Here is a 15,729-nt window from a genome sequence, read left to right on the forward strand (position 1 = left end):
AATGATAGCAACTTAATGAAGCATGGAGTACTAAATGTATTAGTAAGCCAAGGGGGGACCTTATTCAGTCCAATTTGGATTCCATTCACTTGTGTTACTAGTTTTCTTAAGACTGGACTAAAATTTTGAGACCTTATGGGCCAACAATGCCCTTTAGAGTTGATAATTAATTTGCAAAATTATTAAGACATATTTCTTGAGCTCAGAATGCAGTGTAGTCCCTGTAAGAAGCAGAGTTAACCATTTATCAAGATAATTAAGACAATGCATTTAAATGCTTGCTTTTTAAGAGCAAGCACTAAATTACCAGTAGTTGCTAATATCATTATGTGAAGGAGAATTGTTTGTTTATTAAAATGAGATGTATTAGTAAGCTTTTTAATTCTGATTATAAAAATTTTCAAACACACACAAAAGTATAGAGACTACCATGGACTCAGGTGTACCCAATACCCACCTTAAGTATTAATTCATGGTTCCTCTTGTGTCAGTTTCAACTCATCCACATCTTACTCTGCACCCCCCATCCCCAGATTATTTGGAAGCAATTTCCATAGGCATCACTTTCTCCATAAATATTTCAATATATATCTCTGAAGGATAAGATTTTTTTGTAAATGAAACCATTGTTGCATTTTAAAGTTAACACTATTACTAACTACTTCTTAAATATTAACAAATATTCAGTCAGTATTCAAATTCATCACACTTGCTTCCATTTGTTTTTTTAAATTGGTTGAATCAGGATATACAAGAAGTCACATATTGCATTTGTTTGATATATCTCTTAAGTCTCTCTTAATCCATAATCATTATTTTTCATATTCTTGCAATTTATTTTTTTGAAGAAACCACATTATTTGTCCAATAGACGGTCTCACCTCCTGCATTTGCTCCTTGTACTCCCATAGTGTTGTTTGTGTGCTCTTCTGTTACTGTATTTCCTGACAACTGATCATTAAATTGAGACACTTGCTCTGATTCAGTTGACTTTTTTGGCACAAGCACTTTATAGACAGTGCTGTGTGCTTCAATCACAGAAAATATCTGAGTGTCTCTCCTTTGGGGATGTTAATGGCCATTAATGAATGTTGGTGGCCACCAGTCCATCATTTCCGTATGGGTCATCTTCATACTAAACTGCAGCATCCTGTGTACTACAGCAATTTAACCCATGTTGTTTTTTCATTTAACAATAGATTCCTCCATTCATTATTTCTACATCTCAGAGTTTTCTTGCTTATTTTTGCTTGTTAAAAGTTCTTCCAAATCAAATTTATAATCATCTTGTCTAGCTCTGGGGAAAAAACACTAATTTTTTCATGAAAAAATGAAATTGCATTACATTTATATATTATCTTAGGAGAGTTGAAAATAAACTCTTGCTATTTTTCAGAGGTAGACATTTAGATTTGCTTTCTTATAGATTGAGGTAGAGAAGTCCTTCAAAAACTGTCCCTTGAAAAGTAAGGCATTGATTTAAACCCTTTTAAAAAATAATTTCAACAAATAATTGAAAATTTTCTCTTCAAAGGATTATCATTAGTCATCCAGTTAAATTATTGTTTCTTAGGAATTCTGGGGTGGTAGAGTAATTTATTTTCAAATGTATTAACTTCACATGAGTTTAATGTGAGTGTAAAAAAGTCTGTTTAAATTGGGGGCAGAGTGTTTCTGTTTCTCTTGCAACACGGGAGCCCCTTACCCTGAGGTTCAGTGGCACGTTTGCTTACCTGCAACTTCAGGAAGCTCATGTTCAGCAATTGCAGCATACATTGGAGTGGAGTAGATAAGTGGGCCGCACATTATCATTGAGTGACAATTACAAATCATTTCACTATGTGAAAGTATATTAAATGAATTTGCTTGAAGTAGAAAGTGTAGGTGGGCCAGCTCCTCCTGAGCTCCCCACCACATTATTCTAGGTTTATTGAAGTCATTGGAGCTTGACTTAAAATTAAGTCTAGTTAATAGTATTCTCAGAATCTGTGTAATTATCCTCCAGAGAATTTTTAAGATAATAGCGAACAACTAATTTTCTGAGATTGCTCAGAAATTTTTCCTGGGAAGTAAGAGCCTGGTTATTATGTGGCGTAGGTGGGAATGGGGCTTTGAGTGAATCCTCTATGGACACAGATTTTCTATAAATTCTCTATATTTAGCCCACTTTTCACATCTGCTTCCCTCAGACCTACCTCTATGAGGTTCTGGACATCAGCCCAAGCTTCAGCGACTCTGAGTACTTTAGTTTATGATCTTCGCACTCCTTCATCAGTGACTCTCACTGACCTTCCAGAAAAATGCTGAACACCTGTCATCCTTTTCTCTTTATTGTTATTGGTTTCTATTTTATTTCTTCCTTTTCTCTTTAGAGATCACAGGTGGAAGAGCTGATAATTGTGTGAACTATATTCATCAATTCAAATAGAGAAATGTTATCTGCATTTCTATAAACCTTCCCAGATTATTTTAATGGTCACTATGCTTGAAAACTCATGATTTCTATGATCATTTCTGGTTCTGATATTGAATAACTCATCACTTAATGAAAGCCAACATGCCTATATGGATAAATGAGAGAATTTGACGAACACATGGTTAGAACTAAGAATACAAATGAGTTTTCCAAATATATTAGAGATGGCATCACAACATACGGAAATGTTAAAGTCCATAACATGGGCAAGAGCACATACTAGAATATTGCAGAGCCTCTTTAGAAATGAAGCAGCTTTGTTATGTGGACAACTATTTGCTGTAGGAAGTTCACAGATAGACAGCAATGTGGGAAGAAGGTAGAGCTCAACATTCAGCTTCTGCCCAATTAGATGGCCACATGCTGTTCTCTTGAGAGATTAGGAAAGAAATGGAAGAAAGTAGTTCAGGTTAAGTCCTAGAAGGATGAGACACCATCTTCCATAGAGAGTGGGTTAATATTTTTATGTCTTTTGTCTAGATTAGTCTATAGTAAATAGAAGTCCCATGGCCATATTACATCATTAAGGAGGCAACGGTTGGGCTCTCCCAACTGTGTGATGGTGATGCTCAAAAGTCTCAGTAAAATCTCCAAAACACAATACTCTTTAGTAGCATTTCCTAGATTTGTTGTTCTTCTGGAGACAAAGGATCTAGGATAAAATAGGTTCCTGAGAGTGAGAACAGAGGCTCTTTCTAAAAATTCCAGACCTGGCAACGCATGTGCTAGAAATTGGTTCTGGTTTTCAGACATACCGACAGGGGTTATAGGTGAGCTAAGACAGTCAGCTGCAGAGCAGTGCCTAGAGTGGCCAAAGCCCCTAGGTTGCTCACTTTTGCCCCAGTGCTTTACAAATGCCATTTTATCTTAGCCATGATATGAAAAATATTGGGAAATATCACTCTATGTGATGATTGTTGTATGTACTTTGGGACTGAAGGATTCTTCAGAAAGACCCTATTCTCCAACTCCACACTAAATGAGATCAAGTTCTCAATACTCTGCTTATTATAGAAGGAATACCTGACTCAATAATACATCAGTAAAGTAATTAAATGATATTTTGTTAGGTAACATATAAATGAGGAACAAATGGAATATAAAATACAATGTTCCTTTTTTATAGTAAAATGTCAAATATTTGATATTATTTTAAATGTTATTTTGGACTTTTTTTAGGCATCAAGTTTGTAAAATGTGCCCTCCAAAAGAAAAAAACATTTGATATCTTACCAGTCATAACATTTTAGTATTTCTTATAATCGGCATGTTTGCTTTCCTTGTTGCATACCACAACAGATTGGGGTTCTATTCATCTGGAAATAAGGTGTTATAACTATTTATCTTGAAGAGTCTTTATAATGAAAATACATGACACAGTTAATAAAAGTACCATAGGTAACATTAGAGGGTTATTCTATTAGGGCCATTAAAAATTTGGAGCATAATACTTAGACTATCACTGTTAGAATTTTTACAGTTATTCTCTGAAGCCTGCAAAGAATACTTCTGCTATTTATTGCTTTTCAATAATGGCATCTACTACATTTTAAAAAGTTTACTCAAAAACCACATGCCAGCTAATTTAATTAATTTTGCACAGAATGTGAAAGAATCCATAGTAAATAAATGAAAGATGGATATTGTTTTGAAATGAGACTCCTTTCATATTCTCTAAGGCAGTGACCACTTTTCTGTGTTCCATAATGCTGGATGTTATATTGAATTATAGAAAGAGTCTGTGGGGTTTCTAGTAGAACTTTTTTCATGGATTACTTTTCATCCATTATTCCAGAGCCAACACAGTAGCTGCTAAGTCATAAATCCATATTGTAGCTCCATGAGAACTTGACCTCTTCCTATATTAGCTTGCTGGGCTGCTTTCTGAGGAAAGTTCTTTATCCGTAACCTCAGTGTACTCTTATTTTTCTTATTGAGTACCTGTAATCTCTTGTATGCTTTGTTATCTCTCTTCTTGTTTTCTATCTTTAAAAATATCTCTGTGTGATTTATTTTTCTGGAAGGAAAGATGCTAACAAAAATTTGTATAGATTCTCCCTTCCAAAAGAACATGCAGTGTTTTGTATTCATTTTCTCATTATCTCATCCATGGTTGTGTCTTTGGAAAAGAAACATTGGGAAACAGAGGGTAAAAGAGTTTAAGTAATTTCCTCAGCTCGTAGAGACTGGCTGAAAACCCAAGCAACGCATGCCTTACTTCCTGCAAGTGACGAAATATGCTAGTGTCACCTGGGATTCAAGCTCTCACAAACAGAAAAGACCAGTGTTAAACTAATAGCAGTAACATGGAGGCACGTTACAGCGACTTGGGTTATTCAACTAAATATTGAATATAATATTGATATTAAATATAAATACTGAATACTCACCATTTCAAAAGAATTATAAGAAGAACTGTAGCAACTTGAAAGATGTAAAAGCTATAGCTTCTGCCTTCTGGAAACCCACAGTTTAGTTATTCAGATTGTTTATCATTTTAAGACCTTGTCAGGAATACTTTGGGATTATCAACAATTAGGACCAGAATATTTCATATTTGATAGTAGAGACAACTCTGTCTCTTCATTCTATAACACTAATCAATTGGCATTTTGGAGTGAATTTCTATATAAAGAAGTTCCACATGATGAGTTGTTGAATATGAACTGTCTAAAAGAAATAATCTCTTATAAAACCAAAAAATACATAAATAGCAAATATTTTATATAATGGTTGATGGAATGTGATCTATCTTACTCTCACTTTTGTCCTTTCTCTAATACCTATTTTATTGTAATTTTTCTTTATTTTAAAAATAATTTTATTTAGAAGACATTTATGTTAATACAAATAATATAGCAGAATGTGAGATGAAAAGTAAAAGTCCTCCTCTTTCTTTCCGTGACTCCTCATTCCCAAAGCCCAGAGGCCACAGCTTTAACATGTTCATGTATATCCTCCCCGCAAATGTCTAAGCATATTCAAGTATTTATAGGCATTTACATAGATATGAGTGTCTATCTGAAATTTAAATATTTGTAAACCTTTGTAAGTATAATGTGCAGTGATACTCAGTACAACAGAATGATCAAGGCCCAAACCAATCAGAACAGATGTCTTGGCTGTTTCCTGCTATGCTGGGATTAGTCTGATGGTCTCAGAGTAGAGGAGGCATTTGGGAAATTGGGCAGCTGTGGTTTGCCAACAAGTAGAGAAGCATTTCAGTATTTTAAGCATCAGTGTTTCCACAACTGGGTCTAAAGGGCAAATACTAGCCCTACTTTTAATCATTTGATGGCCTGCGATTTTCCCTGCACTACACACAAGCATGCCTGCATTATGGTAAAGATCTCAGAGGACAAGCATCAGAGCCACCTGTAATGTCCTTCTATACCCACTTTTGATATTTTTAAATTCAGTTCCTTAGAGTATACCATAAATGCTATACATGTATTCATAAAGGTACCATGCCAAAACTATAAGGCAGATAAAATTTATTTCTAGAACATTCCTTTCAGGTTTCCCTCTATAGCTCAGCAGGCTCTTTAATCACATTGTAGTGGGCCTGTCCTCCCAGTTGTGCCTCACCAGTGACCCCTAATCACCCAAAGCTTGGAGCTGTCAAGCTCTCCATATCTCATAGCATGTACTGGTCAAGAACATATACTGCTTTATTGATATAGTACTTTTCATATGTAATAGTGAGTTATTACAATATATTAACAACCCATTGATGGTGGGACAGTAATTTAAACTAGTTTATATCTGTCTTACTGCCCAGGACGTTGGACGTAAATGTCATTCAGTAATGTTTGTGCATTATTCTTTTGGACTTTTGGATGCATTGGTAAAAACAGAGATGTGCACTATCACAAAATATTCCGACTATTTCTTTTTTAATGTCTTCAAATTCTATGCCAATTTGAAAATAAAATATTGCTACATTCCCTTCAATTGTCACTCTGTTGACTTACAGTAATTATGACTCTTCCCCCTTTCTTTTTTTTACACATTTGTCTCTTGTAAAGAGATGGCTACAGAAACCCTTCATTTAATGTATTCTAGTTTCAATCAGTTGTCTTCAAGTCACTGGAATTTCTTTACCTTTATTTTCTATTTTAGGATGTAGAAGAATTGACATTTATTATTTACTGCTAAGTTCTTGGCCAGGTACTTTGCATACATTATCTCATTTAATCCAAACTGTCTCTCAGTGTTGTGCTTATTATTGACTTTAATTCACAGAAAAGAAAGACAAGAGTTAGAAAAGTAATCTTCTCAAGTTCACATAAAGGCTAGGACCACAATTTGAACATAGGAGTATGCCTATGTTGTTTTGGTGTACCATACTAACTCCATCTAAATGGTACTTTTTTGAGGATTAAGTGAAATAAGTAAACATGTTTTCTAAACTATCAAGTTCTATTCACACATGAAATTTCCTACTCATGTTTTACAGTCACTAATATAGTAAGGTGAGTAAATTGGCATGTAATAAATAATTTAGGTGGTAATTATTATAATGGAACTTTAAAAATCAGGTGAAATGATGTCAGTGAGTAGTTAGAGAATTAAAATCCAGTCATGATCCATTTCTTTTTAAAGCCATGGCTGTCAAAATGAAACATCTCTTTTTAGCAAAAAGTTATTAAATATGAACATGCAATAGCTAAATCATTTCAGAGAACAGAACAGCATTATAGAATAAAATCTGAAATATAATCTACCATAGCATTTAGCCTTATATTTGACAAAAAGTGGTGAGAATACTTTTGTTACTCTTCCCTAGGTGTTCCAGATTGCGTATGTGATTGTGAAAGCAGCTAACTCCCCTCGGCCTGGAAACTGGATTTTGGAACGCTCTCTTGATGATGTTGAATACACGCCTTGGCAGTATCATGCTGTGACAGACACAGAGTGCCTAACCCTCTACAATATTTATCCTCGCACTGGACCGCCATCATATGCCAAAGACGATGAGGTCATCTGCACTTCTTTTTATTCCAAGATCCACCCCTTAGAAAATGGAGAGGTAAGATGAGAAAACTCACCATTTAAATACATTTAAGATGGCAAAGTAGGCCTGTCAGAAAGACCTGAATATATCAGTAATTAATGTCAGGGAGATTTTAAAATAGGATTTAGCAGAAGTACATTTAAATGAGTTATTAAATAAAAAAGAAAAACCTGAGGTGATTAGAATTTTAACTACCTTCATGTGTCTCCCATCTCCAATAAAGATCAGAGAAGAGGAAATGGGTTTAAGTTGGAAAGTCAATGATTAATTTTACATATAAAGAGACTTTCTCAACAATGAGGATTACTAATGATTAGAAAAGGACTGGAGACCTTAAAGGCCACCTTACATTGTGTACTCTGGTCTGAAGATGGAGACAAAAGAGATGAATTTGTGAAGAAATATAATCCTCATGAAAGACCCAAGTAAAGAGTGATTCTGTCATTTTGGAGGTTTTTTTGCTGTCACCATATAGGGCTATAGTGAAGCTTCCTCACTGGGTCAGGCTTTGCAGAATAGTAATATGCAGGAAATCTTAGGTTCTCCATATGTACAAGCTAGGTTATATGCTTAATTCAAATGTGTTCTGCTCTCTGTAGTGTCTTTTTTTCCTGTGGTTAATATTTTAGATTCATTCATTGGTTTTAAGCTACAGATTCTAACCATGGCTTTACCTGTTATTAACTATGTGCTCTTGATCCAGTTACTTAAATTTTCTGTGCTAAATTATCAGTTCCATTTCCCATAAATTGAGAACAACATTAATAGTTTTTATCTCATATGATTGTCAAGAAGGTTAAATGAATTATCATATTTAATGTATTACAGCAGTACTGATGTATACCTAAGCACTCTGTAAGCATCAACTATGACAATAACTACTATGATTATTATTCTTATTTTTATTCTTAGTCTCTTCTCAAATACCGAAACATTGACTTTATGATTCTCTTGGACTCTCTAATACTTCTTTATTATCTTTCCCTAACATGTCTCCCTTTAGCATATGTGTCTGTTTATTCTACCTCTTATATATTAATACATCTCCATTTATACTCATGTCTGATATTGTCTCCTCACTATTTCACACATTTGAAGCTGAAATCGTATATTCACATTTTTCAGAAAGCCCATATTCACATTCTATCATGCCCACCCCAGCCAATCTAGAGTTACCTCTGAACACTTCTGGGGGAAAGTTAGGTTTTTGATATAAATCTATCAGACTCCCTTTGACACTATTATTCTATGAATGTATACCGGTGCCATACTATATTTCAAATTCCATGTTTGAAAATGCCAGTTTTGGGGAAAAACATCACAAGTGGTGCTCTCAGCAGAGATCTCAATCTGCCAGATGACAAAGAGTCAGATGCAGGGACTTGAACAGCTGTTCAACCTGCTTTGTGCCCAGAGGCATCCAATTCCTGGCCAGTCTGGCCTGAAGATATGGGAGTAGGAAGTGCAGAGAATACATTTGAGTTGGATTTTTATTATTTTTATCTTGGATCCAGTGTTTACCCAGGACTAATAATTCTCTAATATTTTTAAAACTATTCTTTACCTGTTAAAAGGTAATCCAACTCAGAAATTGGATGAGCAATGTGAAATATAACTAGGTAGGTGTGTAACATATGAGTTAAATGCAAATCCCCTAACCATGTTCTCGCTACATTAATGGTGGTTCTCTGTCCTTTAGACATCACCCTGCCAGCATGGAACAAACAGATGTGTTGTTTGTTTGTTTCTTTTTTAACTGACTCTATTGTTTTCACTCCTAAACAACATTCACTACAAACTGCTTATTGATAGTGACTATTAAGAGCAATTAATTCAACTTTCTCTGTGATATGTTTCCGAATTCTATTTGTCTCCCATGGGTAGTGAAAACAATGATCAACAGAATGTAATTCAAAATGTTGCTTTTCGGAATACACATACCCAGAGAAAGCAAGTGATATTCTCCAAGACTCCCAGCTCAACTGGTAACAAAGCTAAGAATCTAGATCCTCTGATTCCCAGGTTAATGTTCCTTCCATCCTGTAATAAAGACTAGAAGTTGGTTTTTAAATGTTGGTAATTTCTAAACTCAAAAATGTTTCAGAGGAGATACAATGTTGCTGGATCCAGTATAAGTAGAAAGAGCCCTAATTCTGAGATATAGTAGAGGAAAACATATATGGAATTAGAAGACCTGGGTTCTAGACCTGATTCTAGTTCTTTGTGGGACCTTAGTCAGGTCAGTTAATCTCTCTGAGATTGAATTTCTTTAATAGATGAATTAGTTTAATACATTAATTGTTCTAAGGCATCTTTGTGTTTTAAAGTAATATAGTTTTGTATGTCATAAAACATTTGAGAATATTCTGAACATTTTGGATGCTTGTCTCCAACATTTCCCAGATAGGTGACAGTGAAATAAATCTTACTCTCACTCATTAGCTTTTAGTTTTAAAATGATGTTCTATTGGGTAATCTCTGAAATATAACTATTAGGTGGTTATATTCAAAACTTTCCAAAGAAGTGACAGTTAAGTAACAGAAACAAACATAAACTAGTAAATAAAACATAGGTGCTACAACAGAAATGTGTACAGAGAGTAATAAATCTCCCCCATAAGTGAGTGGAAGGAGCCACATTGAGAAGACAACTTCTCAGAATACAGGGAAACCAGTAACAACTCTTAGTATCTCAAAAGATTCAAAGCCAACATGCAAATTCATCTCCAGTAATGTCTATGTGTTAAGCCAGGTATGTAACAAAAATCACCTCAGTTGTTGAAGAATATTATTATTAGGTATAGAATTCTAAGTTTGCAGTTATTTTGTTTTGACACATTTTATTTTTTTCTGGTTTCCATTGTTTATGTAGAGAATGTAGTTATCTAATTACTATCCTTTGGAATATCTTTTCTCTGATTTCTTTAATCAGAGATTAAAGATTTAATCAAAGATGAAAGTTTTTATCTTTGTCTTTGTCTTTCCTTATTTTAACTATGATACTCCAGATTTGCACTAATACACTAGCCACTAGTCATATGTGCGTATTTAAATTTAAATTCCAATTAATTCAAATTAAATTAAAATTCAGTTCCTGTGTTGCACTAGCCACATTTCAAGTACTCAGTAGCCACATGTGACAAGCAGCTACCACAATGGATTGTGCACAATAGAACATTTCCATCATTGCATAAAGTTTTGTTGGACAATGCTGCTCTAGGTTGTACCTTTTTATTTTCTGGGTTGGGATTCATTTGGTTTGATATATCTGCAGAGTGATGTCTTTCATCAGTTTAGGAGATAATTCAGCCATTAGTTCTCTGAATATTGTTTCTTCCCCATTCTCTCTCCTTTAAAATTCCACTTAAAAATAACTTGGAACTTCTTACTGTGTACACTATGTCTCTTTCACTCTCTTCTGTAGTTTTCATCCTTTTGTCTTTCTATATCTTCATTCTAGATATTTTCTTCTGTCTTACTTCTAGTTCATTAATTCTCTCATTAGGTATATAAAATATGCTATTGAAACTATTCATAGAATTCTGAATTTTATTTATTATATTTTTCAGTTTTTAGAATTTCTGTGGTTCATTTTCAAATAGAAGTTTAGGGTTTCTAGTTTTGTATTGAAATTTTATATTTATGTTAAAATTTTAAGTATCATTTATTTTAAATATCTCCTTGAGTATAACCTAACAATTATTTAACAGTTTTTGTTTGATAATTCTAATATCTGGCCTTTGTGGATATATTCTGTTATATGTTTCATCTGCTGATTCTTTTTATTTTGTCTTATATCCCCATATGCCTAATTATTTTTGAATATATAACAGAAGGTGTATTTGAAAAAGTATTTGTAGAAATAATTTGAGGGCTAGGATATTTTCTTCATCCTGTGAGGATTTTCTGATGCTTCTGCCAGGCAATAGCAATCTAGATCATCTTAATCCAATGTCAAGGATTCAAATTTCTGGGACATTCAAATGATTCAAAGCTTTGCTATAACCCAACGACAGCTGCTTTAATTCCAGTTTACCCTTATTCGTAGGCTGCCCGTTTTCGGAATCCAAGCCAACGTGTGGGATTAACCAAAGTCTCACGCATACATGTCCTGGAATCCAACTTTGGTCTTCCTAATACAGCAAAGCTGTCTAAAGTGCTGCTCAATATCTCAGCTGTGTCTCTAGACAGGGAAATGCCGGCAGGACAAAAGCTGTCATAATATACCAATCACCTCTCTAGACATCTTTCTTCTCCTTGATATTGAGAAGGTTATTGTTCACTCTCTTGATAGCTCTCAGGTGGCTTTAAACAGATGTTTTTGTATATTTTATCCAGTTTGTCTAGTTATTACTGGGAGTATTGACTCTAATTATATAATCTACTATAAAAAGAAGTAAAGTTGCATATGCATTTAATTTTTTTAAAATTTGGAGTCATGTTAAATTTACATAAATGTAGGAAGATTACAGAGAATACCCCTATCCCCTTCACCCAGCCAACCCTAAGAATAATATCTTACATAATCACATTTGTTAAAACTAAGAAGTTAAACATTGGTACCTCACTATTAACTGAACCACAGACTTTATTCAGGTTTCATTAACTTTACCATTAATGTCTTTTTTTTCCCTCCCTCCCTTCTAGGATCCAATTCACAATACTATGTTGCATTTAGTCATTGTGTCTCCTTAGTCTCCTCTGATCTGTGACAGTTTTAAGAGAGATTACCACTCAATTTGGTTTTGCCTGTTGTTTTCTCATGATAAGATGAGCTTCCGGGTTTTGGGGACAAATACTAAGGAAATAGCTTTCTTATTACATCACTCATTTATTTTTTTATGTACATCTCTTTTGTTTGTTTCCTTTCTGTTGGTTTACAAGTCTTATTAGGCTACAAGATAAATTTTTATTTTGGACAACAGTGTCTAAATATTTATCATGATTTCTATTAATAATGTATATTTTTAACTAAACATCAAATGATTATTTCCTTGCAAACTTTCAAAATGTCCTTTAGATATGTGTAAGTTAGAAAAAGGAAAAATCAGAGTATTTTAAGGCCCACTCATGAAGCAAGGCATTATAAAATAAACATGTCTCCATTATAACACACTAATTAGACAACAATGTTTATGTTTTAGGCAGAGGGCATGAATAGAAAATAGTCTTCTTGTGACTAATGCCAAATCTACTGAGTCTAAGGTTTATTACATTGTCAGTTGTCTGGAAAATTTTAGAGACATATGCCAACATTTTTAGAACATTCTAAAATATTATATTTCAGGTGAAAAGTACATCATTTTAAAGCCAAAAGATACCTTAGGTAATTTCCTCATTGATCTGTTAAAGGATATTGTAGCCCTAGACTTCAGCCTCTATATCCAAACTTAATACTGTCCTGTGTGCATAGTATCACCGGAGAGGTCTAACTTTTAGTTCTGTCCTCTTTAATCCTAACTGCATCATCTCTGCTTATTTCTTCAGCTTTATTATTGCTCCAGCCACTCCTATCCCTTCCCTCCATGGTTTGGCTTGGCCCCTCCCCTGTCCACCACTCCACATTGCCTTGAAGTGCTCCACAAAAGTTAATCATGTGGCTTTACCAGAAGGGTACTTTAGGGCACACACCCAGTCTCCTAGATAATGCAAGGTTCAACTACCACCAACAAAGAGATTAGCCCTGCAGTCTAGCATCTTGGCCCTGTACCCAAAGGAAGAAGAGAGGCTCCCTCTGAGCTATGAGATAATCATAAGGTATTAAGTCTCAAGGCCTGCCAAAGGAGGGATAATGAAGGACAAAGGAGAGATAATAATATGGCCCTATATGCTGTTATCCAGGCTGCAAGCAGAAGGAGGCTTTGAGTAAAAACCTGAAAAGGGTTTCATTTTAGAAGGGCAATTCTGTGTCATTAATGGCAAGAGTTGGCTCAGCAGGAACCCTGCTTTGCCTTGCTTTGAAAGAAAGATACTGAGCTCCTAGTAGGAGCTTCAGGGTGTGCAGCAGCAGACGGCGAGGGCCTCCATTACTTTGAGGGCAACCACAGCAGAAGCTCTGGTGGGAACAGCCACACAGACATGCCTCTCCAGCAGTGCTGCTGGGAGCCCATTCATCAAGGCCTACTCCCAGAGCCCAAGTGTTTGTTACCTCTGCCCACAGCAGTTGCCCCAGATCCTATTGAGAACTGCTAACAAGAACTGCCACTTGGAGGCACCACTGAGCACTTGGCTTTTCTTAGAAATCACCTAGGAATGTTTATAAAATAGCTATTCCCACAAGAGCTTTAAATTCAGTAGATCGGGGAGGAGATCAAGAAGCCCTATGTATATTTTAAGCTAGTATTTCTGATGATTCTTATGTCTCTCCTCTTGGCTTATTCTTCAGATATTTCCAGCCTTCTTAAGTCTTATAGGAGAAGAACAGGGCAGCAGTTATTTAGGGAAAGAGTATTGATCATTCTAATTACTTTCAACTGAAAAAAGAGGCTAATTTTTCTGTCAGGAAACTTGATAGACTTTCGGTGGATCTGGGTGGGTTTGAGTTGAGTAAATAAACTTTGAGCTATAACTATGTTATCGATGGTTGAAGAGGTGGCTGAGAGAAGAATGACAGTCATAATATTGAGGAGGATGGGCTATCTAGATGGGACTGCTTTAGGGATGCTAGAATTAAAATTATAAATTACATAATTTATAAATGTTTTTCTGTTACATGAGATTCTCCCTTTTCTATAACTAGGATTATTATTTTTAATTTCTTTGGATTGTCACTAGATTGCTAACTAAATGTTCATGGTTACCATAGTGATTTGCTTCAATTTCCTCATACAGAGACCTTTAAGTTATTTACATATGATTTCCTTTTCTTGTTACCACAACCTTCTCACTCTTCTGGACTGCAACTCAATGGAATTTAGATTCCCTTTGATTTTGCTTTTGAAACATGGCAGGCTTGTATAAAAATCCCTGGAGAAGCCATCATTAAATCTTGAAGACACTTTTTTTTTTTTGGTAAACTGTATGTAGAGCTTTGATATTATTTTGATTTCCTATGTGACAGAATTTTATACATACAGACAGAATATTCTTCCTCTTTTCATCACCTGACATTGCGGTGATCCTTAGAATTGCAAATACTGGAGAAGGAAGACACAAACCCAACAACATATTAAAAAATGTTTCAGAGATTCCCTTTTGATATAACATTGTTAAGGCCATAGTGTGATTTCATGTGTGAGTTTGTGTAGAAATGGAAATGAGGAACTAGCCTTTCTCAATTACCCTTGGAATTTCTCCTTAAGGGAGAAGCAGCAGAGTATTATTAATTTGTATCACTTATGAATAGAGATTTAGGTAAATAATTATTTGGGGTTTCAGACTTCCTTTCTCTAAAAATCATTCTGACATTTTCCAACATGAGACCAGTTAGTACCTGGAGCAACAACATCAAAATGTCTCTCCTTCAGTGAGGTTTCACATGGAGTCCGCCAAGAAATGAAATGTTTTGACTCCAGCTGGACTACACAGAGCACTTGAAATATTTTGGAATCACACACACACAAAATATATAATTTATTTAAGGCGATTTATTATATTTAAAAAATGCATCTTTGTAATAAAATAAAGGTAAAATTAAGAAGATTATTTTCCTCCTTTTTCTCTGTTGGTCAGTTTGATACTCCTCTCCCCCTCCAAAAAATGTTGTGCCTAGAGTGTATCAGCAAATCCTTATTAATACAGTATTGTTGAAAACCAAAGATGGTTGAAGAAACTAAATAAGAATGGAATCTTGAGGAGATAACACTAATATTTAAGAGACCTGGTTATCTCAGTGTTGTGGAATAGGACCTACTCAAATGGAATAGAAAAGTAATAAGCTTTCGTGAAGCTAAGTAAGGAAGTCTAGGGTTGTGGTAGAAGGCACAAAGACACTGGGTGCTCTCTTTTGGGGTATCCACTAGATTTGACTTTCAGAGAGCTCTGCCAATGATTCGCAGTGGGGCTTGGACAGACAAGTAAACTATCTATTAATAATATGTGCCCCCCCCACCAGTTCACTTGGCTATAATGAAGATCAAATTAAATTATTTATGGCTCTGTCTCCTTGTAACCTTTATAATATGATAGCAAATTCTCCAGGTTCAATAGTTAACACTGGCTTAAACCCACTCCTAATTGTGGAATGCCTGAACTGGCTCAGCCTGGAATGGGAGTGGGGAACGTGGAAGGTGCAGAT

General features: G+C 34.9%; 1 protein-coding gene across 1 annotated transcript in view; it reads left to right on the plus strand.

Annotated features, from left to right (window-relative positions):
* Nucleotides 1-15,729, plus strand: part of LAMA2 (laminin subunit alpha 2) — a 554,924-nt gene that overhangs the window by 165,023 nt on the left and 374,172 nt on the right. Inside the window, exon 4 of the mRNA XM_045544336.1 lies at nucleotides 7,266-7,508. Coding sequence (XP_045400292.1) covers nucleotides 7,266-7,508 — 243 coding nt within the window. The remainder of the gene's footprint in view (nucleotides 1-7,265; nucleotides 7,509-15,729) is intronic.

Source organism: Lemur catta, chromosome 2 (assembly GCF_020740605.2).
Source record: "Lemur catta isolate mLemCat1 chromosome 2, mLemCat1.pri, whole genome shotgun sequence".
In the NCBI taxonomy this organism is placed as follows: Eukaryota; Metazoa; Chordata; class Mammalia; order Primates; family Lemuridae; genus Lemur; species Lemur catta.